This window comes from Python bivittatus, unplaced genomic scaffold (assembly GCF_059951505.1).
Source record: "Python bivittatus isolate LINGU-HERP-01145 unplaced genomic scaffold, Pbiv_v1 ctg000170_np1212, whole genome shotgun sequence".
Lineage (NCBI taxonomy): Eukaryota > Metazoa > Chordata > Lepidosauria > Squamata > Pythonidae > Python > Python bivittatus.
The window spans coordinates 503,218-528,328 of record NW_028277039.1 but is presented as its reverse complement, the minus strand read 5'-3'; the positions used below and the strand labels follow the sequence as shown (position 1 = coordinate 528,328).

The window sequence follows — 25,111 nt, the reverse complement described above, 5'->3', positions numbered from 1 at the left end:
TTTGCTAGCAACCCAGTCTTTTTAGGTGTGAGGGCCAGACAAATATATTGCACAGAAAATCAAACTTGGATCTGGAAATTCCAGCTAGAGCTGTGCCAGGCATGTTCACAATACTCAGTCACTTACCCTTAGGCTCAAGTCCTTGTCAACACCATGGGAGTGTGACCTACCCTGTTTATGATACATCAGTGTGGTTTCTCTAAGCCTTAGGCAAAAGATGAGCTGTGCTCAGCCCAGAATTTCCTCTGCTACTTCTCACCCTAGTTTTAAAATGTCCTACCAATCTCCAGAAAAGGAAAGCAAAAGTGAATATCACCATAGGAGGCTGCTGTAAACCCCCAATTGTCTTTCTCATGTTCTACTGAGCTTTTCAAACAAAGGTATTCATTAATTAGCATAAGCTTCCAGCCAAATTATGTTCACATATTTAAAAATAATTTTAATGGAAGAGTATAAATCTCTTATATGTTCTACCTATATATTCATGTCATGGAACACAATAATTTTACTTAGTAATTGTTACTGTTTCAATTTAATTTTGCCTTTTTTTGTACCTTCAACTCAGTATTGACTCTTGGTGACCACCTGGACAAGTCCCTGCAGTTTTCTTGGCAAGGTTTTTCGGAAGTGGTTTCTCATTGCCTACTTCCTAGGGCTGAGAGGGAAGGATTGGCCCAAAGTCACCCAGCTGGCTTCATGGCTAAAGTGGGACTAGAACTCACCGTCTCCTGGTTTCTAGCCTGATGCCTTCACCGCAAGACCAAACTGGCTCTCTAACTATTATTACTACACTAATTCTAGAACTAGAATCATCATCACCTACATCAATAACTACCTCACTGATTAAAGTAAATGAAGCCTCAAAAAACCATGGGTGATTTCAATTACTCAGGCATTTGATGGAAGACTAATTCTGCCAGAAACAAAATGTGAGAAAAAATCTTGACTTGTGTTGGTGATAATTCCCTTTTTCAAAAGATGGAGGGGGCACAAGGGGACCTGCTACTTTGGATTGGATCCTTAATAACAGAGAGGAGTTGACTGAAATGGTGGGAACTATGGGTGCAAGTAATTACACACTGCTAGAATTCTTGATTTTAACACATTGTTTGGTAAAAGAACCATGCATCTTAGGAAGGCTGATTTTAATAAACAAAGGGGCACAGTAAAGAAGATACCATGGGGAGAAAACCTTAAAGGCAAAGGTGTGTAGCCAGCTGGGTTTTCCTGAAAAGGAAATTAAGGATAGCAGAGTTTCAAACAATACCATTGAAAAAGAAAAGTCAATGTGGTTGAACAGGCACTTCATGAAGGAACTGAGACTAAAGAAGAATGCTTACTGGAAATGGAAGGAAGAGTTTGCAAACAACAACTGTAAAGTGTATTGTCGAAGGCTTTCACGGCCGGCATACGATGGCTGGTGTGGGTCTTCTGGGCTGTGTGGCCGTGTTCTGGAAGTTTTGTTTCCTAACGTTTCGCCAGCACCTGTGACCAGCATCTTCAGAGTGCAGGAGCACAGACAGGAGCAGTGCCTGTGCCTGGGCACAGAGAGAACTGCTCCTGTCTGTGCTCCTGCACTCTGAAGATGCCGGTCACAGGTGCTGGCGAAACGTTAGGAAACAAAACTTCCAGAACACGGCCACGCAGCCCGGAAGACCCACACCAGCCAACAACTGAAGAGCTTCAGCCCAGAAAGGTACAGTGGGGCAAAAAAGTATTTAGTCAGCCACCAATTGTGCAAGTTCTCCCACTTAAAAAGATGAGAGAGGCCTGTAATTTTCATCATAGGTATATCTCAACTATGAGAGACAAAATGGGGGGAAAAATCCAGAAAATCACATTGTCTGATTTTTAAAGAATTTATTTGCAAATCATAGTGGAAAATAAGTATTTGGTCAATATCAAAAGTTCATCTCAATACTTTGTTATATATCCTTTGTTGGCAATGACAGAGGTCAAACGTTTTCTGTAAGTCTTCACAAGGTTTTCACACACTGTTGCTGGTATTTTGGCCCATTCCTCCATGCAGATCTCCTCTAGAGCAGTGATGTTTTGGGGCTGTCGCTGGGCAACACGGACTTTCAACTCCCTCCAAAGGTTTTCCATGGGGTTGAGATCTGGAGATTGGCTAGGCCACTCCAGGACCTTGAAATGCTTCTTACAAAGCCACTCCTTCGTTGCCCGGGCGGTGTGTTTGGGATCATTGTCATGCTGAAAGACCCAGCCACGTTTCATCTTCAATGCCCTTGCTGATGGAAGGAGGTGTTCACTCCAAATCTCACGATACATGGCCCCATTCATTCTTTCCTTTACACGGATCAGTCGTCCTGGTCCCTTTGCAGAAAAACAGCCCCAAAGCATGATGTTTCCACCCCCATGCTTCACAGTAGGTATGGTGTTCTTTGGATGCAACTCAGCATTCTCTCTCCTCCAAACACGATGAGTTGAGTTTAGACCAAAACGTTCTACTTTGGTTTCATCTGACCATATGACATTCTCCCAATCCTCTTCTGGATCATCCAAATTCTCTCTAGCAAACCTCAGACGGGCCCGGACATGTACTGGCTTAAGCAGGGGGACACGTCTGGTACTGCAGGATTTGAGTCCCTGGCGGCGTAGTGTGTTACTTTGGTCCCAGCTCTCTGCAGGTCATTCACTAGGTCCCCCCGTGTGGTTCTGGGATTTTTGCTCACCATTCTTGTGATCATTTTGACCCCACGGGGTGAGATCTTGCATGGAGCCCCAGATCGAGGGAGATTATCAGTGGTCTTGTATGTCTTCCATTTTCTAATTATTGCTCCCACAGTTGATTTCTTCACACCAAGCTGCTTGCCTATTGCAGATTCAGTCTTCCCAGCCTGGTACAGGTCTACAATTTTGTTTCTGGGGTCCTTCGACGGCTCTTTGGTCTTGGCCATAGTGGAGTTTGGAGTGTGACTGTTTGAGGTTGTGGACAGGTGTCTTTTATACTGATAACAAGGTCAAACAGATGCCATTACTACAGGTAACGAGTGGAGGACAGAGGAGCCTCTTAAAGAAGTAGTTACAGGTCTGTGAGAGCCAGACATCTTGCTTGTTTGTAGGTGACCAAATATTTATTTTCCATCGTGATTTGCAAATAAATTCTTTAAAAATCAGACAATGTGATTTTCTGGATTTTTTTTCTCATTTTGTCTCTCATAGTTGAGGTATACCTATGATGAAAATTACAGGCCTCTCTCACCTTTTTAAGTGGGAGAACGTGCACAATTGGTGGCTGACTAAATACTTTTTTGCCCCACTGTAGGAGCAACATCAGGAAGGCAAAAACAGAATATGAGCTAAGGCAAGAAAGGCAAAATCCAGTAAGAAAGGTATCTTCAAATATACCTTTGACAGCAAGAAGAGGTGGTGGGCCCACTCCAGATGGAGAAATGTTAACAGCTGACTAAGAGGAACTCAATTTCTATTTTGCCACTGTTTTTTTTTATACCCAAAGGAAATGGTAATCTGAGTTGCACAGTCTAGGAATGAGCACAACAGGGTATGCTGCAGGTCAGTAAGAATAGAGTGAAGAAACTTTTAACTAATTTGAATGCCTTTAAGCCCCAGGCTCTGAATAAATCTACCTTAGAATGCCAAAGGAACTGGTTGAAGAGATGTCAGGACCTCTGTCAATAATCTTTGAGGAATCTTGGGAAGGTGCCAGAGGACTATGATCAACAAGTGAGCTAACACTAATTCCTGGAAAGATGTTAGAGCAAGTAGTAAAGCAGAACATTTGACTGCTACAAGGGGTATCCTCAGATATTAGATTGGGCCATTTTCACTGATTCCTTCTCTTGTTCTCTCAATCTTTCCTAGTCTGTCCATTTTTACACTGTTAGATTTTATGTGATTTGGCCTTGGTTTCCTAAGTCTTGAAAAGGATTGTCCTGTTAACCCCATGTAAAATAGTATGGATGTGGGTTTAAGATTTTGTGTTGGTATAGTGTTTTTCAACTTTAGGAATGCTGGCTAGGAAAGCCTAGGGTTAGACCTCTCCTCCCCCTCCCCCCCCCCACAGCAACTGGAACCGGCCATGGAGGAAGGAGGAGAACTACTGCAAAACAGTGCCTCCCACTCCCAACCCCCTAAGCCAGTCCACAGGGATACCATTAATGGTATTAAAAGCCACCAAGAGATCCAGGAGGGCCAGGATGGTCTCATCACTACCATCCCAAGCCCTCCAAATGTCCTGTTTCAGGCTTCAAATTCTCTCTCTCTCTCTCTCTCACACACACACAGAGTTACTAGGTGAGAATAGTGATTTACAGTACTCAAGACTGAGCAAATAACAGCAGACGAGGGAAGGAATGTAAATCAACAAAGTCTCTTGGAAAGAAAGCTTGCCTGAGTGGTTTCACTTTCAACAGGAGCATGCAGAAGAGTAGTCAAAATCCAGTCCAAAGTTCAGAGAGCTAAGCCAGGTTTGTCAGCCAGTCCAAGGTCAGAGTTTCATGAGCAGGATTCACAAGAATGACATGCCAGGGCAGGAAATCAGACGTTTCCAGCAAAGAAACATGGGTCAGGGCTGCTTCAATGAGTATCTTTGTTCTGCTCTCTGCTCTATTTGCCGAATCCAAGGGCTTGGCAACCCATGCCTCATCATATGACTGCTTCAGCTGTTCTGATGGTGCCTGTGTTTGATCAGCCTTAGGTGATTCCTGGCTTGGTCTCTCCTGAGGCTGATACTCCACAGGTTCAGCTGGAGCAGTTTTTTCAGAGTCAAAGTCTGAGTCCTGGGCCATGACACCAGAGGTCATCCACAAGTGCGACCAATGCCATCTAAGTACTGTAGCCTGGCCTGAACCCAGACTAAAAACTAAAAAGATTAAAAAGTGTTCAGATAATCCACTTACCCAGGCCCTCTGTGGCTGAGCACCAACCACCCTCTCAACAATCTTCTCTAAAAAGGAAGTTTGGAAACTAGACCAAAGTTATCCAATACTGTTGGGTCCAAGGATGAGAAGGGGTGCACTACCACATCGTTCAAGGCAGGTCGTACCACTCTCTTACACAAAGAGGCATTAATCACAGTTTGAACACAGCCACATGACACCTCCTGGCAGGCCTTGACCAACTAGGAGAGGCATGGGTCCAGGACACAGATGGCCGAGCTCATAGGGACCCTGTCCACTTCCTCAGGATCAACCATCTCAAACTCATCCCACATATCCAGACTCAGACATGTTTCAGTCACTTCTAAAGTATCTGCCCAGCCAGAGTCCAATTCTGAGCAAAGTCAAGTGATTTTGTCCAACGGATGCCAGCCAACAATATTCCTCAGAGTGGCCCTGCCAAGGCTCCCCTGGCTCTACTTTACCCTGAAGTGATCGGGTCACCTGAAACAGGGTCACTGGCTGGCTATCTGTAGATGCAATATGAGCAAAGAAGTAAGTTCATTTCATTGCCCTTATTGCAACAAGCTCTAAGAAAAGCTCTTCTCTGCTCTCAGTCGGCTTCACTCTTTGTCTTTCACCAGCAGGGCTCTAGCAGTCTCTTGCATTGCTTCATCTCTTGGAGCTCCTCGGTGAACCAGGCACTTTCCAGGATCCAGGCCACAGAGAGTCTGCACAGGTGCAATCTCATTCCAAAGTGCAACAAGGGCCTCAGCTGAACCTTGTGCCAGCTTCAGGAAAATACCAGTTCCCTCTGATACCACAAGTGCCTGGGGCAGGCTGATCAAAGAGACCCCATCTTCCTGCAGTAGGGGCAGCTACAGGGAACTCCAGGGCCAAAGGGGCACGATCTATCCATGGCAAGGGACTAATATACCTGAGAAAGACTTGCGAGCGGTCAACACAAGTCAGTAGTGTAAGAGGCTGCTAGAAGGACTAACACAGTTCTGGGCTGAATCAGAAAAAGCACTGCATCACAGACAAATTAAGTCATTATTCCTCTCTATTTGGCCTTGGTGAAACAACACCTAGAGTATGATGTATGATTCTACATTTCCGGGAGGATACTGACTGATTAGAACAGGTTCAGAGGAAAGTAACAAAGATGATAAAGGACTTAAGGATATGCCATATGATGATAGGCTGAAAGAACTAGGGATGATCAGACTGAAGAAGAAAATGGAGGGAAGCTGTGTTCAGATACATAAAGGAAATCAACAGGGAAGATGGTCAAGAACTATTTTCTCCAGCTACAGAAACTAGGACTAAAATGACAAGTTGCAGCTACCTAGAATTTGTTTAAACATAGGGAAAAACTTCCTGACTGTAAGATCTGTACAACTGTGGAACAATATAAACGGTGTGGGTACTTCATCTCTAGAAGTTTTTAAGAAGAGGCTGGACTGCTCCCTCTCATGGGTGGTTTAAATAGCTTTCTTGCACACTGCAGAAAGTTGGACTAGATGATCCTCATGGTCCCTTCCAGATCTACAGTCCTAAAATGCAATAAATTAATTACTGAAATTTATATCTTACTTTTCCTCCAGAAGTTAAGGAATGTATATAGCAACATTCCTTCAATTTTCTCATGATAACCACTCTATGAGATAGATTGGGCTGAGACATTGTGACTAGCTCACAGTCACTCAGTGAACTTCCAAAGTCCTAATTCCAATACCAAAAGAAGGAGATTTAACAGAATGTGCAAACTATCATACATCTTTAATTTCGCATGCTAGGAAAATAATGGTTAGGATCATCCAATGCAGATTAGAGCCCTGCTGTTAGCCCTGCGAAGTAGTCCAGACAAGAAGCACAATCAAGAGTACTAGCTCTATCTTTACTGTAAGGTTGCATTAGCAGAATCTTGCAAGACTGAAAGTATTTCTCCCATCCTTTCCATTTACTCTCTGGAAAACCAGGGAGGGTCCCTTCTGAAACATCTCCCAGGCAATCCCCCCTTCTGTGGACTGAGTCATCTTTTACATGCTGGTTGTCCCGTCTGTGGCTGTCCCTCCTGTCTCCCAAGGTCATTCCCACAAGCCAATACACCTGCATGGAAAAAGAAATGCCAGATGTTCAAGCTGGCTTTAGAAAAGGCTGAGGAACATCAGAAATTATTGCTAATGCATGATGGATAATTGAGAAAGCCAAAGAATAACAAAAATAAGTTGTTGTTGTTAGATTTTTATCCTGCCTTTTTTTACATATATTTTGGTCAACTGAAAGCGGCAAATATACTTAATACTCCTGCCTCTTATTTTCCCCATGACAATAACCCTGTGAGGCAGATTGGGCTGAGAGAGAGTGACTGGCCCAAAGTCACCCAGCTGGCTTTCATGCCTAAGGGAGGCCCAGCCCTCAAGAGTCTCCTGGTTTCTAGGCCAGCACCATTAACCACTATACCAAACTGACTCTCAGTATCTGCTTCATTGATTATAGGAAAGGTCTTCGATTGTGCCGATCATGCCAAGCTATGGAATGTGCTCAGAAAAATGGGAATCCCAGAGCATTTCATTGTCCTCATGAGAACCTTATATATAAGTCAGGAAGCCACAGTATGGATAGAACAAGGTGAAACAGACTGGGTCCAGGTTGGCAAAGAAGTGCAACAAGGCTACATTCAACCTATGTACTGAATATATATTAAGGGAAGCTGGATCGGAAGAAGATCACTGTGGTTTTAAAACTGGAGACAGAAACACCAATAATCTGTGTGTTATGCTGATGACACTATCCTGATAGCCAAAAATGCAAAGGATTTGCAATAGTAATAAAAATCAAGGAGCAAAGTGAAAAAATGGGACTAAAATTAAATATAAACTAATGACATCAGATAGAACAACCAGCTTTAGAACTGACAATGAAGATATCAAAGTGGTGGATAACTTCTGCCTTTTAGGATCAACCTTCAATAGGAAAGGAACAAGCAGTCAAGAAATACGCTGCAGACCAGCACTTGGTAGAGCAGCCATGAAGGCCTTGGAAAAGATATTCAAATACCGTGATGTCTTTATACCTTCAGAATTGTGCAAGCCATGGTGTTCCCTGTGACACTCTATGGAAGTGAAAGTTGGACTTTGAAGAAGCAGGAGAGGAAGAGTATTGATGCTTTTTAACTTTGGTGTTGGAGAAGAGTCCTGAGAAGACCACGGACAGCCAAGAAAACAAACCGATGGATCATTGAACAAATCAACCCAGGGTTCTCGCTCAAGCACCAATGACCAGGCTCAAATTATCCTACTTCAGACACATTAAATGAAGGCCTAGCAGCTCTCTGGAGAAGGCTCTAAAGCTGGGAAAGGTAGATGGAAAGAGGAGAACGATCAGCAACAAGGTGGATGGACTCAGTTACAGTGTCATCGCTGTACACTGTACAACAGTACACTGTTGGAAGACCTGAAGGACTAGGTTGGAGACAGACCCTCCTGGAGAAAATCCATCTATGTGGTCACTAACAGTCAACAATGACTTGATGGCACATAATCAATCAATCGATCGATCGATCGATCAAAATTCAGTATCTTAATCATTGTGCCTCACTTGAAAAGGCTTGTGAGTATACAATCAAATTATTATACCTGCAGTTCTAATTGCCACATTTAAGAATGGCATTCTATTTAATTGGACTGGAATTGGGATCAAAATGCTAACAACTTATTTACTGATACTTGGGTCATAACATTCCATGTTATCTTGTTTAGAACCGAGACAAAGGTTGGAGTAGCCATAAATGCCACAGCATTCCAGCATTGCAGCAGTGAAATAAACAGTACCTTGCTGAAATTGGAAGTGCTAGTACATCTTCACCACTACCCTTTACATCCACTACCAGAGCAGTTTCATATATCTTCACTGTGTTTGAACATATGGTCACCTGCAACAGAAAAAGAAAACAAGGATTCTCACATTTTCTGAGAGACTACTATTTGCATCCCAGCTTTGACATTTACAGTGGTACCTCGGGTTACAAACACCTCTCTTAACGAACTTTTCGGGTTACGACTAGCTCCGGGCGCAAAAATTTACCTCGGTTTGCGAACTCCACCTCGGGTTATGAACCAGATCCACGGCCATTTTCCCTCCCGTGACACGGTCCGCGGCCATTTTTACGCCCGACACGTGGTCCGCGGCCATTTTCCGCCCCCGACACGTGGTCCGCGGCCATTTTTCCGCCCCTGACACGTGGTCCGCGGCCATTTTTACGCCCCTGACACGTGGTCATAGGGAGGGGGACTCTCCCTCCAAACAATAGCCGCCTCCCTGTCCTCCACGCCAGAACGGATTAACGGTAATTACATTGAACCTTATGGGGAAATTTGCTTCAGGTTGCGACCAATTCGCGGTGCGACCAGAGTCACGGAACGAATTAAGTTCGTAAACTGAGGTTCCACTGTATAAGAGTTTTGATCATATTTAAGAATTTTATAATCTCAAGAACTGGTACCCAAGTTTGGCTTACTCCTCCTCCTTTGCCATCACATTTTCTTTTTGTGCTGCAAGTAGTCCTCGACTTATGACCACAAGAAGGACTGGAAAATTTGTTGTTAAGTGGTATGATCATTGTGAGGCATCACATGACCACACCCAATTTTACCACCTTTTTTTGCTGTGGTAGTTAAGCGAATCATAACTGGGGCTTGTAATTTTCCTTCCATCGTTAAGTGAAACAACAGGTACAGTACCGGGGGTGGGGGGGGAGGAGTGTGATAGTGATATGTTTTCCTCCAAATAGTTTAAATTAATACATTAATAAAAATCAGATTTATATAACAAAAGATGCAGAGTTTACTACAGCAGGAAAAAAAAAGTTAATAGCTGTACCTTTGCTTTAAACTTACTAGAACAAAGATTCCAATGAAGACCTTAAATGTTTTTAATAATCAACCACTAATATTAACTCAAAATAATACTAGCCACAGAAGCATTTCCAATTTAGCCTGGTTCTTTAAGGAGAATATTAGAATTGTGCTGTAACGTGCAATATAATGAGATAAGAAGGAAACCTCAGAAAGGCATCTGAGATTACTACATATGGTTGAAACTATAAGATAGGCTGTGAACCTGTGCCATATAGCCAAACGTGCCCAGGAAAATTATTTGCACTTACAGGCTCAGATTTCAATAGCTGTACTCTTGGTGATTCAGCATGAAGGCATTTAATTTAAAATGGTGTGTTGGCTTGTTTTCCATTTGGTGTACTGTAGTGACTGAAGGTACCAGGCTAGAAACCAGGAGACCATGAGTTCAAGTCCTGCCTTAGGCACATAAGCCACTTAGGTGAATTTGGGCCAGTCATCTCCATCAGCTCTAGGAAGAAGGCACTGGCAAGCCACTTCCAAAAAGTGTTGCCAAGGTACTTGTCCAGGTAGTTACCAGGAGTCAAGACTGACTTGAAGTTTGTTTTTTTTTAAAAAGCTTGCATTATCATCTGAAGCCACAAAAAATAATCCCTTTTTTTCCCTTTAAAGTACTGTAAATAAGCCACAGCTAGGAGAGAAACGAGGATTGACAAAGGATAGCCCATCCCTAAATTAGGGTGTCTTGTATACGAATTAACAGAAGAAACATTTCTTTTGGTGGTGCAGAGGTACCATTCTTCTTCATAGTGGGAGCAGGGGAAGTATATTTCATCAGCAAAAGATTGTCTTTAAAAAAAACCTGTATCTAAGATTAAATTCAGTACTGTGTAAGGTGAGAAATTGCAGTTGCTAATGTAAGGCTAGCTGGAAAAAGCCATCACAGGGCACTTACTTAGATCTCCCAAACCCAAGCATTGCCAGCTATTGCTTTTTACTGGCAATTCTGATTACAGTTTTATTTTGGTAATAAGCTCTAATTGATATGTGATGCCTTCTGTTGCACAGAATCCCCTTTACCAGGTTATGGTGGTATGTCAAACATAAATCTACCTGGATCCATGATCTGTTAATGTCTAATTTATATTACTGTACTCTAATGCAGAGGTTCCCAAATTGTCTTGGTTCATGGAACTCTATTTCCATGAACCGTATAAGAGTAATGTGAGTGCATGTTAATGAAACTATTCTAATTGTTGGTGTTATGTACATATAAAATGGATTACAGTACTGTACTGTGTTGTTGTTTTTAACAGTGTGCATAATACTTGCATTTTTTCCTAGAGTGTTATGTTTTTACAAGAGATTAATAAAACACTCCCTCACATCCAGAATGCTTCTAAGGAACATTTTCCCTCCTTTGGTATGAGAAAAATGTTTTGTTGGAGTCAATGTGATGCCCAAATTAGATTGCAAACAGCATTTACATGGACTTAGCCCACCCTTGAATTGAACAGGACTTCTGAGTCATTCATACAGTACACTGAGGACAGTGCTTAAATAATTACAGCCAAGACTGTTGTGACATACAGTACTGGGGAATATTATCCACACGTCAACTGACATGTTTGGAATTGCAAGTGAACAGCTTCATGATTTCCATATACTGTACTGTAATGAACCACAGAAAAATGAACAGTTCCCCAAGGAGGACGACTCGCCCCGAAAGTGGCTGAGTTAAACAGCACAATTATTAATTAAGAAACTTTGTGGCTGCAATCTAAAATACAGTATTAGCAACCTGGGTAATGCCCTGCCTATGCCTACTCATCCTTCTTTCCACTAGGTAGCTGTGACACCAGAAAAAAATAGGAAATGATTGATTTCAAATAAATTTGAAAGTTTATTTAGGATATCACCAAGGGGATATACGTTGGCTGTATTTACTAAGCATGGTTTGTTCTGAACATGATTTGTTAAATGAGGTGTAACCGGCTGAATTACACATGTTAAACCATAAACCATAGTTTATAAATAAAAAATACCTGAGTTTACAGATGGTTTAGTGAAACGTTAATCTAAAATCTAAAATGTAAGGAGCAAAACCAGAGTAACTGTGATTTTCAGTACTGTACAATACTGTATAAAAATTATGCATATTTTAAGCAATGTGGAAAAATGGTTTAAAAAGTCATTGTGAATAGTACAGTGGTCTGTTACACTGATGTAAATCAAACCAATAAATCAGCTTCTCCTAACCAGATGCCTCTCAGCTACATTGGGACTAGAATTTCAATACAGAAGGGCTGGAAATTCTAGACTTCTCTGTGGGGCACCAGAGAACATGGAGAGAACACTTTCCCCCCTTAAACCATCTTTAATTCAGTAATCAATTTCTGTTATCCTTCAATGAACTGAAAATTTTTAATATTATAAAACATCTTTAAGAGCATAATACTTTAATAACATAATATATAACATAACAATATGTAACATAAATATTATTATTGCAGGCATTACAGCATTATTATTATAGGCATTACAGTACAAAAATAAAAAAGAGTGCAAAGTCAGATTTTACAGTTCCTATAAACATCAATACAGTAAGTGTCTTTTTCAGTGTCTTGGGTAACTTTGGATTCGCTGGCATAGCTGGTGATGGCTGAGGATCAACTGGGTCTTCAGTTCCTGTGGATGGGGAGGGAAGAAGAGTTGAGGAAGGAATAACTTTCCTAAAGAACCCACTAAGTGTAGTTCGCATGTTTTTTCCCCCTTTTTTCTTCATATATTTCATGATAACACTTTAAGATGTCACCAATTTTTCAGAGTACTTTTCCAAAACGTTGCACATTTCGATTCATGCTTTCTAATTGTGATAAACTTTTATTAATGTCCGAGAAAACATCAGCCAATCCTTTCATAGTGAATTTTTTGGCCTGAACTTCTATATTTTCTCCTCCTCCTTCGAAATCTTGTTTCTTCCTCTTCTTCTTCCCCCACAACCCCTCGTCCTTCCAATTCTTCTTGCAGTTCAATTAAATCATTGTTTGAAAGTTCTCCCTCAGTGTAGGCTATCAAATGTTTCACATCCTCAGCATGTGGATCTAAATCAAAGGATTCCATGAGTGTCAAAATGTTCTGATTTATTTCATGCAAATCTTCATTATGGTCGGATCCTTCAAAATTATTTACAAGAGCAGCAAAACATTTTAAACAGTTTTGCCAAATCCTTTGCATGCATTTTGCAGGGACATCCTGCCATACTGCTGCAATGTTTTTGATGCAATGGAGGACACTGTGGCCTTTCCAAAAGTCATGCAATATTACTTCTCATTCTCCATTGCAGCTATGGCTTTGGCAAACATTGCATGCAAATGGTAGGCCTTGAATGTTGTGATAGCTCTCTGGTCCATAGGCTGAAGGAGAGGGGTGATGTTTTTGGGTGGATAAACTACCTTTACATCTGAGCAGAGACTGCCAGGATGTGGGGGGGTGTCCAGGTGCACTGTCAAGGAGCAGGAGAATTTTAAAAGGAATTCTTTCCAAGCAATATTCTTTACTTGGGATATAAAACAACTCATAAACCAATCCTTGAAGAGGACTGGCATCATCCAAGGCTTTTGACTGGATCACTAATAAATGGGTAAAGTATGCTTGCCTATGTTCTCTGTTTTGTGGATCAGAAATGGCTTCAGCTTGAATCCAGAGACATTTCCGCCCAACAACAAGGTTATTCTGTCCTTGAGCGCTTTATAGCCAGGCATTGCTTTGGCCTCTTTGTGTATGTAGGTCTGCTCTGGTATTTTTTCCAGAATAACCCAGTTTCATTCACATTGAATATCTGTTCAGGCAAATAGTTCCCTTCTGTTACAATTTCATCAAGTCAGCAGTTGAAGAAATTCATCAATTCCTTCATCAGTGCTTGTGGCTTCACCTGATGTATGTATGTTGTGGTAATGAAATCTTTGCTGAAACTGCATAAACCAGCCACAGCTGGCCATGAATATTTCAGTGCTCTCCTCACCTACTCTTTCCTTCAGCGTTGTGAACATGCTGCATGCCTTAGCCTGGAAGAGAAGAAGGCTAATTGGAATCCTCTTTTGTATTTGATCTTCAATCCAAAGTATAAGTAGTTTCTCTTTTTCATGGATGAGCCCTGTTCAGTGTCTTGTTATAACTGTATCCATTCCTGGTGCTCCTTCTACCTCCTCTCTGATCCTTTCCTTATCCTTCAGAATAGTGGAGATGGTGGAATGAGCCAGCCCTTCTTCTTGTGCCATAATAGTCACCTTCTTCCCCTCATCATGCACTTTGATGATCTTCATCTTTAAATCAAGACTTATGGTTTTCCTTTGCTTCTTGCTTCCTTCTTCAGCTGAACTGAGGCTCTTTCCTTTTCCCTTTGAAGACAGCACCAGCCAAACTAAGACCCAAGTACTGTAGACAGACACACAGGTTGGTTCAGAATGATTTATCTTCAGCGTTAAGGTAGGGGGAGGCAGTACTGCAGTGCAAGAAAGTGTTTTCCCTGCCTTCGACAATACATTTTCCTTGTCTGTTAAAAAATTATTTCCCTGGACAAAAGCATGTGAATGGTCACTGCTAGCAGCAACATATTTTAAATTCATTTACTTACTATATTCAATATTTGTTTATACACCATCTTTGTTCTTAACTGGCTCCCCACTCCACTCCGTTTGGTCATTTTTTTTTTCCTTAGTGTACAGCATGTGGAAGACTGAATCTGATTCTTGACAATTGGAGAGAGTGAACTGTTAAGGTTGGACTCTACACACAGTCCGTTTGTGAGGAAAAGCCAGGGTTCACAGAAAGGGATAAAAACTCATAAAAATAGTTTGCAAAGGTGAAGATCAGCAGCTTACATATTGCTTCACCAGCATTTTATCCTCAGGTTGGGTCTGCTGACATATACTGCAGTGGCACAAGAGCTTAATGACGCGGGAGTTGCCGGTCAGAAATGATTGGCTCTCCAGCGGTTCGGGCCCAGCTCCGCGGGACAGGGTGAGCTCCTGTGCCTTGTCCTAGCTCCTTGCTCACCCAGCAATTCGAAAGCTATTCCATCTGCGAGTAGATAAATGGGGACTCCCATTTAGATGGGAGGAACCGGCGGTGCTGCGCAGGGGAGCAAAATACCGGTGCTGGCCGAACTCCGAATGCAGCCGGCATGAGCGGTGAGCAGCAAGGAAGATCTACGGAGAAGGAAAGAGCCCAGATGACCCCCTAGCGACCCCTGCCGGTCACACAGCGTAATTAATTGTATAATTGTATTATATGTATTTTGTGAGCCGCCCAGAGTTCCCCATTGGGGGGAGATGGGCGGACTATAAATCGAATGTAATAAATAATAAAATAAATAAATAAATGCATTTATTTTTGGAAATAAATTTGTTACTGTTGGTGTTGGAAAACACAAAAAAGCAGATGGGAATGTGTCAAGCACTCCTAACAATATTTTGCACATTAAAAATAAAATAAATAAAATAAAATAATTAAATAAATTAAAATAATATAAAATACATTACAACAGTATGCACACACAGGTACTTCGCTCTGGTGGTCCTGCCCCCAGGCAAAAACACAGGAAGAAAATACTGCGAAATCCCTGGATGTCGCTTGCTCACGTGACCATGTGAAAGTGAAGGTCGTAAGCACACATAGCTTCCGGATCCCGAATGTCAGTCACATGACCGCAGAGGCCTTATGATGGCCAAAAACGCCAGAGTGGCCGAATGTTGGTCATGTGATTACAGGGACCAGTCGCAATCACGCAGTATTTTTTAAATACTGTTGTTACTTTGAACAGATGATAAGCAAATGGTCGTAAGTCAAGGACTACCTGTATGTCTTTTTTGTCAGGTTCAGCCCAAGAATCACACAAGAGAGTCCGGAAATCAGCTCAGCTTCTTTATTAGCTTGCACCTAATAGACAGAATCTCGCCAGACTAACTCTAATTCCCCAACAAGAGCAACTATAACCATCAAGCCCTTAGGGAGGAGCCAGTCTCTTCCTCCTTACTGTCACACAGTCCAGCTGGGGGCTGAGGAGATGCTTAGAATGTCACTCCCCCTCCCTGTAACCTTGGAGTTTCCTTCCAGAATCTCCCCTGCTCAAGCCTTCCACCACATCTTTGTTATAAGCCTAAGGAGAAGAAGTGTCATGTTTGCTACTGACTTTACCCAAGACTGAGGATCTTTTCAGCTCAAGAGCAGAGAAAACAATTAATTAACAATAACTCAGTAAGAATTCAGTGGCCATTGACTGTGCACTATTTCATAACCTGATCATTTCAGGAAGCCTTTCCATTGCATTTTAATCTCACAATTAAGTCCTACAGACAACTAGTTTTATATTAAATTTTAGCTGTATTCCAAGGCTTCAGTGGCTTTGTACCTCAATGTCCAGAAATCCTTGTGAGCGAATGGTACCATGGCTGGGAGAGATGGTAAATTCCTTGGGCCTTGCAGATGCAAATGATGCCTTTCTCCATGTTAGCTTTGAGATGTCAGAGGCTTGATCTTGACTCCTAATACTTGGCTCTCCATTACCATCTCCTGGGACACGGAGGCTGAAAGTCATGGGCACCAATGAAGTGTTGCTGAGGCAGCAGGACAGAGTTTGAGGGAAACCTGGAAGATAGATAACAGATTGTAAGTGAACTGAATGAGGGGCCTGAAAAGGACCAAGGCCACCCTACCCACTTTATGTGAAGTCAATTTTTTCATCCCAGTATAGGCCTTGATATCTTGCATCCTTTAGGGTAGTGGGACAGAGGGCAGCTATTAGGAGGCAAAGCTCAAGAATTACAATAGACGGAACCAAGGATGAAAGCCGGTGTGGTGTGGTGTGGTGTGGTGTGGTGTTTAATGGGTCCATCCTTGGCCAAGGAAGCTCATTAGGTGTCTCTGAGCCAGTCATTTCCTTCATAGTAGCATTTTTTGACCAAATAAGGTTTGGGAGTTTAATACATATAAGCCAAAAGGCAGGGTTCCTGGCATGTCTGACCATAGCCTGCCCTCAGATTCCTGCTATATCTCCCCCTGCCCATCAACATACCAATAATGCACCCCCACCCTCATATCTTCCCCCAATCTGTCCTGCTCCTGGCCCGCCCATCCATACCTCCCAACCCCCCAGCACCACACCCATATCGTATCAAGAATCAACAATAGAAAGTGAACCAAACACCCATCCTTCACCACCACCCCTGCTGGCGGGGCCTGATCCCCCTATGGTCCCAAGGCCCCACCAGCTGTGAAGCATCTGGGCCTCCCAGGGAGCCCCCATAGCCATGGTCACCCCTTCAACCCAGTCCAAAATCCAGGATGCAGAGTGGGGCTTATAGCAGAGTTCTCCATAACCTTAGCCCACCCTCGGCCTCCAGACCCCAAAACCAGGATGCACTGGTCTGTAACTCTGCCATCTCTGTCACTTTCCTTGTTGGTAGCGCTGCCATGACCAGTCAACTCCAGGACCATTCCTCCTCCTCCTCCAGCTATACCAGCCATAAGGACAGAAAAGAGCCCTGCAGGTCCTTCTGATCTTGCAAGAGAGGTCCATCAGGCACCTCCAGGAAGACCAAACAGAATGCAAGAGCAACAGCAACCTCCCTCAACCGAACAGTGGCATTCAAACCAACCATATCAGATAGCTTTCCAAGGTTTTCTTCTGTGAACTAGAGCTGTTTTAAGCCACATCTGTCAAATGCCATTAGCTCCACTTGTAATGAAAGTAACTCCATAACTATCTTGACCAGAAAATACCAATAGACACAAAAATTAAGCTGTGGCTGACATCTTTGCAAAAAAAATTACACACTTGAACAGAAAGTGAGATCAGGAAAGCAGCAGCAGCACTACTTTTCTGGAGGACAATGAGGAGGGGACACTTTTCTGCTTGGGACTGGAAAGGATATTGGGGGAGATGAGTCCTCAAACAAAATCCTTACCGAAGGAGACATCCCCAAAATTGAGGGATGGGACACTGAAATGAAATGTTGGTCCGATGACACAGCCCCTAAGATGAGAAACAGAGAAATTTTTAAAAATGCAAACCATGCCATCCCAACAGAGGTAAGAGATGTTGTTGTCCAGAACATCCATTGAGCCTGCCAGATGCCCAGTAGAATGAGTTCCACTGGAACATTTTACGGAAAACAGAATCTCCATTCTGGTTCATTCAACTGTAATTTTTTCTTGTCACAAACCATACATGCATCCATTCATTAACACACAGTGCATATGCCTCTGTGAACGTTGGTCTCTCTTAATAAATAGACTAGCCAATGCACAAGAGGCTTGGGGCTTACCGAATCACTAAGATCACAGGCTGGGGAGATCCGTTCACATTGAACTTAAACTCTTCAAAGAAGTGACCCAGGACAGTGGAGCTGAAAGTAATGTGAATGGCCTGATGGCCACCTGGCACAATGATTCCTTCGCTGGGCTGAAAGGTAAAACAGGCACCCAGCACAGTGGAGGGCCACATCAGGTTGAAGAGGGCATCAATAGCTCCTTGGTTAGATAAGATGGCCTGGCACAGAGAGAAGGGATAAAAATGAGCAGGGAAATAGCCTGGAGTTTCAAGAACCAAACGTTGTACCTTTGAGTTAAATTCTAAGCTGCATAAAAAGCCTCAATTCAAAAGTATCCGCTTCAGTTCAATTAGAGTGCATTAGAGCTGGCCTGACCCAGTCAACTTTTGTTGTTGGTGGTTCTGGCAATTACATTCATGGTAATTGAACCCCAAACTTTTTTTTTTTGCAGGAACTGCCTAATATCCCATGAGCACACTGCCCAGGCTTCTTGTCATCACCTGCCCCTTCCCTGAAAGGCAGACCCCAATTATGGCCTTCCAAAGACTTGTAAGGACCTGATTGGTTCATAATACATTGAGACATTCATTACTATTGGTGCAAATGCGGGTTTTTACATACACTGCTGTTTATATATATTTAATGCACTACTTTTATGGATTTGCACTGATAATTGGTTACTGTTGCTCTGATGATGTACGCTACTCAGCCATTTAAACTGAAGCAGTATCTAAATTTGACAAGTAAATAGATAAATAAAACTTGTGATCCACTCACAAACAAGCCAACACCATTTGGCAATGACTCCGAATGGACACAATAGAGGGAAGACAATGAGGACAGCCAATTTTATAATAGCATTATGATGTGTTGATTTAAAGATGGGCAGATAGTACTTTAGCTCAATAGTGGGGAAAGGGCCTGAAAGAAAAGAGTGAAGGACAGGCAGAAGAAAAGAAGTTAACACTTTAAAAGGGAAATAAAATAAATTCCATTCTCCTCCTAATTTGTTCACTTAGATTTCTTGAGAGTTTGCTCTACAAGCTTGACCAATATACTACAAGAGGCAAGAGAATCTTAAAATTTAAGACAGGGAAATCCAAATTCAAATTCTTGCTTAACTATGAAGCTGACCAGAATACTCTCTCAGCTGAAACTACTTCACGCAGAACAGCAAACACAATTTTGTCTGAGAAAGCAGGGCATTGTAACAACTGAACTCACCTCATAACTGTGGTCTGATCCAACAAAAATTTTCCCAACATCCAGCTGATCAAAGTTGAAAAGTAGCTTGGGGCCCATTGCCTCCCCCTTGATACGCAGAGGGAGCCTGGTCTCTCGGCCTGTAGAAATGATAACTCATCTTCAGGAAATTAATGATGGCACAACTCTTTAAACCCAAATTGGATTTTGCTGAAACACTCCTCTCTCAATACACACAGGAGGTCACATGCTAGACCTGGTTTTTGTCTCGGGGCATACCCAACAAGATCTAAAAGTCAGGGCACTGACCCTTGCTGTGCACAAATCACTATCTGATTGCCTTGGAGTTCTGCTGTGCAACCCCCCCCCCCCCCGCTCCCGCAGTGGGGAGGGACCTATTAGATTGGCCTGCCCCAGGCACCTAATGGATCCGAATGATTTTCAGAGGATGCTCATGGAGCTTCTTGAAGATGTGGTGGGGAGTTCAATTGAGATCCCAGTCATCCAATGGAATAATGTGGCAGTTTGGTACTGGACTAGAATGCACTGGAGTGTCCTCTCCCTTCTTGTAGATCCACTACAGATTCTTGGTTTAGTGAGGAGCTCAGGCAGATGAAATAGCAGAGGAGACACTTAGAATGTGGCTAAGGAAGATCCATCTCAAGCCTAACTGGACACTGTTAAGAACTCATGTTCAAACTCATGCAGTGGTGATACAAGGAACAAAAAGGAAATATTTTGCTGTCCTTACTAAATCTGTTGAATGCCATCCAGTGTTCTTTTTTAAGGCAACTGATTCCCTTTTAGGAAAAAATAATCACCAAGAATGTCTGAAGAGTAGTTGGAAGAATTCTTCCAGCATTTAGCAGATAAAACTGCTCAGATTCGAATGGAGTTGGATTATAATTAGTGCCAATACAGATGAATGGGGCTTCTTCTTGTGAAGTGATCCGAGATCAACTGAGTTAGTGACTTCCAAGGAAGTGGGTAGGGTTCTCTGTAGTGTTAGCTCCAGCACTTTCTATCTGAATTCCTCATGATTAGTTAAGGCTTCTTGGGACATGGCAGGAGCTTGACTCTGAGCAGCAATGAATGGCTTTTTGAATGAGGGGATATTTCTATCCTTCTGAAAGAAACTCTGGTGGGCATCTTGCTTAGGGGGCTGTCACTCAATGCAGCTATTCTGGATAACTGGGGGGACTCAAGGTGGCAGCTCATTAGGGAAGCAGTGGGATTTTCTTAGTGGAGATGATGTTTCAAGTTTCCCTTTTCCTAACTATAGAAAGAAATCATCCTTGACAATTGTTAATTAAGAAGAACAAGTTTCTTCTGGGGGATGTTCCAAAGAGGGCAGGAAGATGTACACCCTTCTCCAAAAGCTATGGTTTTACAGTGGGCAGTGACTAGTACAAGCCAATCAAGCTGAAATTTCAGGTTTTAATTAAAGCGTATTGTCAGAATCCTCGGAATCATTTTTTAGCGCGTAGGATTTAATCGCTGCGGTTCTGCCATTCTGGCAGGAGGGGGGGAGCAGCTTGGAGCGAGGACTGCTCATTGCCGGCAAGTCGTTTCCTGGACCATCAGGGACAATTAAAAACCTGGCAACGGAGGACATAGGAGAGCCTCGTCTCCTGTGTAAAGTTTACCCCGTTCGTCTCAGAGAAACTCTCGTGACACGTGTGTTCAGCAAAGAAGTTTACTCAAGCGTAACGTAAGTAAGTACAGACGAAGCCAGGGTTGGCTTGGCGTAGCTTACATGGCATTTTATAGCTTCCCCGTTCCCGCGCTTTACCCGTTGCTTAGTTACAGATTGCCCGCAGTAATCCCCCCTCGCCCAAATGGCAGATTCAGTCCGGTGCTTTTGTCTTTCTGATTGCCGTCTATGGGTTGTGCTGTTGTTGCCTTTGTTGGGTTTTCCTGTTTGCGCGCAAGGCCGCGAGTTCTCAGTTGCTCGTTGATTGCTTCGCTTCCGAGCCTCTGCGCTTTCCTTTGTTTGCAGCGCCCGAGGGAGCCACGCTGATACAAAGTATCCGCTTGCGGTTTGAGCCACCTGTCAGCAATCAGTTCGCAGTTTCACTTCCCCTTTTTCTCTGCTCGCGTCTGGGCGGTGAAAGTGACTAGGCGAAGCTGAGCAGTGTGTTTGCCCTGCCGTTCCATGCCGGCTGAATCTGACACCCTGAGCAGAAAGGATTCGTGATCAAGGTGGGGGGGGAGGAAAGAACTTTAAATTTGGGGTTTGGCTGGGGGGATTTAGTTCTAGCTACTCTTTTTTTGCCAGATCACAGTGTGCTTCTGTGTTTTTTTTTCAATAAAAATTCCTATCCCTGAACCTGTGTCAGTTTCAATGAGGAGTGCTGTTATTGAGAACTGACCGCAACCTGCCAGTTAGCTGGAACTCAACCATTTCTGATTTTCCTGGAACGGAGGCTCAACGCGGAAATCAGTCGAACTCTCCGACCATCAGAATGGCAGACGAAATCGCTGAGGTGGGGGCTTCTTGCCCAAGGGGCTCGGAGCACAAAGCAGAAGAGAAGCTAATGGGGGGAGCAACCCGATTAGCAGCAAAGGCAAAGGATCGGCAAAGTGGCCAACACTGGATGGCTTTCATGGAGACGCCAGATCGGGGCATGGTCCCATCCATGAGGAGGAAATTGGCAATGGCAGCATGGTCTATGGGAGTGGCGGTGCTGAGCCATGGGCAACCACACTGGTAGACCAGGTGAACGTGATGGAGACCCAAGTTAAGGTGGTGTCGGACAATATGCAATCATTAAAGAGAATGATGGAAAGAGTGCTGAGTCTCCTGGACCCTGGTTGTCCGTCTGAGACCCATTTGACCCCAGGTGCCAGCGGGGAGACAAGTGAAGAGTTGGTTAGCAGTGAAGAGGACAGAGGAGAGTATCAAGACAAGAGGAGGAGGATGGAAAGGAACCTGCTGCAGGAGAGAGGCTTGAAGCTGTACTTCAATGGGGACCTAGAACAGCTGGTAGACTTCCTGACCCAGGTGCACCTATATATGGAGCAATGTGGCCGGTGGTCCATGATGATGTGGAATGGGTGGCATACGTGTCAGGCTTCCTGAAGGGGCAAGCGGCTGAGTGGGTCATGGAAATGCATGAAGCCGAAGTGGGCGAGCTGAAAAATTTTATTGGTTTCATGAAGGTGTTACAGGAATGCTTTGAAGACCCCTTCGCTGTCATACAAGCAAAGAAAAGCCTTTAGTGGATAAGGCAAGGAAACTGGCCAGTCACCGAGTATGCCTTGGAATTTAAGAGACTGGCCGAGAAGGCACGAAACTGGCTAGAAGAGACTAAAATGAGGTGTTTCCAACAAGGGCTGCAGCTGGAGATTCTAGAGCATGTGCTCGCTGGAGGATGCCCTGAGACCCTGAGGGAGTGGGTCACCCTCACCGGGAAGGTCGAAACCGACTGGATGGTAGTCAAATGGAGAAGTGGGAGTGTTCAGACACTACCACCACCCTCAGTAGGCACGGCAGTTAGGTGAATACCCGGGAAGCCGAAGGATGGTGGTCTGGAAACGTGGCAAATGACAAGGACTTGCTTCAGGTGCAGAGCCGAGGGACATTATGCCACGAACTGCCCTAAACGAACCGAGCGGCAACCAAGGGAAGAGAGTAAGCTTATGCAAGCGGGGAACTTCAGCTGCCTGCTTTAAAGGGCACTCCAGGGCAGGCAGAAAATCAGGGGCATGACAAAATGGTGAGCGGAGAATGCAATCTGATGACGGTAGCAGTGAGATTGAAGGTACTAGGGACCCACCGCAAGGCAGACCTGTCTGCACTCATAGACTCGGGGTGCACCCGATGCCTGATTAACCCCATAATTGTGGCCGGACTAGGGCTGAGGGTGCAGAAGTTAGAAGCCCCTATCCTATTCAGGCAACTGGATGGATTGACCATGCGGGGGGGGGAGGTCCTATGGAATTTTACACCAAACCAGTTGAGATGAAGATCGGGACCCACAAGGAGACACTAAACTTTCTCGTGACCCCCATCACCCACTGATACTGGGATTAGTGTGGCCAAGGCAGAGAAATCCCAAAGTAAATTGGGCAGAGGGGAGCTTGAGGTTTAACGATGGGGGATTCTGAGCGCAGAAAGGGGCTGGAGACTTCCCCGGGACAGAGCTGGCAGCGGCGAGCATGGAGGCTCATAAACCTAGCGACCCTGGAGCCAACAACTTAATCCTAGAGTAGTACAGAGACCTGAGCCAGGTATTCAGTGAAGCGGAATCGGATCAGCTTCCCCCTCATGAAGCCACTGACTGTGCAATCAAGACAGAACCTGGGGCAAAATTTCCCAAGCCTAAGATATACTCGATGACCCCCAAGAAATTAGGGGCCCTGAGAGACTTCATCGACACCAGTTTAAAAAGGGCTTTTATATAGCCCGCTAAATCACCCTTGGTGGCACCCGTCCTGTTCTGAGAAAAAAAGGATGGCTTGCTACAGCTGTGCACTGACTACCATGGCTTAAACGCGATTTGCCAGGAGAATAAATACCCTCTACCACTGATGAAGGATTTGTTGCCACAGTTGTCAAAGGGAAAGATCTTTACCAAACTAGACTTGAAAGAACCATACTTCCGGGTGTGAATCAGGGAGGGAGATGAGTGGAAAACAACTTTCAGCTGTCCCCTGGGTTGCTATCAATATTTGGTAATGACCTTCAGGTTGGCGGGTGCCTGGGGGGTATTTATGCAGCTCATAAACGAGGTGTTACACAAGTTTCTGTAGCAGGGGGCGCTGGTATATTTAGACGATATCCTGATCTACTTGGAAACGATGGAAGAACATACTGTAGCAATCTCCCACCAGGGCTTCTCCAGGTTTGCTACTGTCTGTAAGAGCCCCACCGGCTTACTGCCTAATTTCTTCGCCATCGCACAGGTAGGGTACCCGGGTACATATTCAGTAATGTCCCAGCGGATAGAGGGCCACCAGAATTGCCGACGTAAAAGGTACAAAGTTTTAACAAAGCCGAAGTGTCCCACTGTCTTACTATCGTGTTCCTTCTGCAATACCAAATTTCTGGCTTCCTCTGGGACATATAATTTGCCACCCCTCCACCATGCCCCGTTGTGGGTCTCCAAGGTGTCTTTCTTTTGTTGGAACCTTTGTCATTTTGCAACTGGTTGCGAAAATCACTCAAAAGGTTCCATGCTGGGTCAACCCCTGCATCCCCCCTTCTGCCTAGGCTGCTGCCTTCAGCCTGGAGTGGGGTTCGGGTATAACAGCTGCAATTACCATTTCCCTTTGGCTGTCATGTTGCGGCAATCGAGATAGGGCGTCTGCCAAAAAGTTCTTCCCCCCGGTATATGCTTCAATGTGAAATTGAATTGGTTGAAAAACTGTGCCCACCTCACGAGCTTCGACGATAGCCTCCGTGGTGACCGTAGTGCTTCTAAATTCTTGTGATCAGTCCATACTTCGAATTGATGAGCCGACCCTTCCAATAGGTGCCTCCAATTGAGCAACGCCCACCTCACCATGAATGCTTCCTTCTCCCAGACCAGCCATCGCTGCTCCAGTTCGGTAAATTTCCCGGAAACGTATGCGCACGGGTGCAGCACTCCAGATGATGTCCACTGGAGTAACACTGCTGCCATGGCTACCTCCAAGGCGTCAGCTTGGATGATGAAGGGCTTTTCTGGGTCAGGGTGCTTTAGGATAGGCTCGGCAGTGAAAAGTCTTTTTAACTGCGTAAAAGCACTTTGACATTCCTCAGTCCAGGTTATTGGACCCCAGTCTCTGGGCTGTTGTGCTATTGGCCTTTCCCTTCGTCTTCAAGAGGTCGGTGAGAGGGAGGGCGATTTGGGCGAAGTTGGGGATGAATTGC

At 44.1% G+C, this 25,111-nt stretch overlaps 1 protein-coding gene across 8 annotated transcripts in view; it reads right to left on the bottom strand.

Moving 5' to 3' along the window:
• HYDIN (HYDIN axonemal central pair apparatus protein) overlaps positions 1-25,111 on the bottom strand; it is a 346,241-nt gene that overhangs the window by 250,776 nt on the left and 70,354 nt on the right. For all 8 annotated transcript variants that reach the window (XR_015795149.1, XM_088135435.1, XM_088135430.1 and 5 more), the window contains exons 11-15: positions 19,276-19,394; positions 18,046-18,269; positions 17,686-17,753; positions 16,131-16,366; positions 8,696-8,796 (exon numbers count right to left, since the gene is read on the bottom strand). Coding sequence is in view for 7 of the 8 variants with exons in the window: in XM_088135435.1 (XP_087991561.1) it covers positions 8,696-8,796; positions 16,131-16,366; positions 17,686-17,753; positions 18,046-18,269; positions 19,276-19,394 (748 nt within the window). In the remaining variant the exon portion in view is untranslated. The remainder of the gene's footprint in view (positions 1-8,695; positions 8,797-16,130; positions 16,367-17,685; positions 17,754-18,045; positions 18,270-19,275; positions 19,395-25,111) is intronic.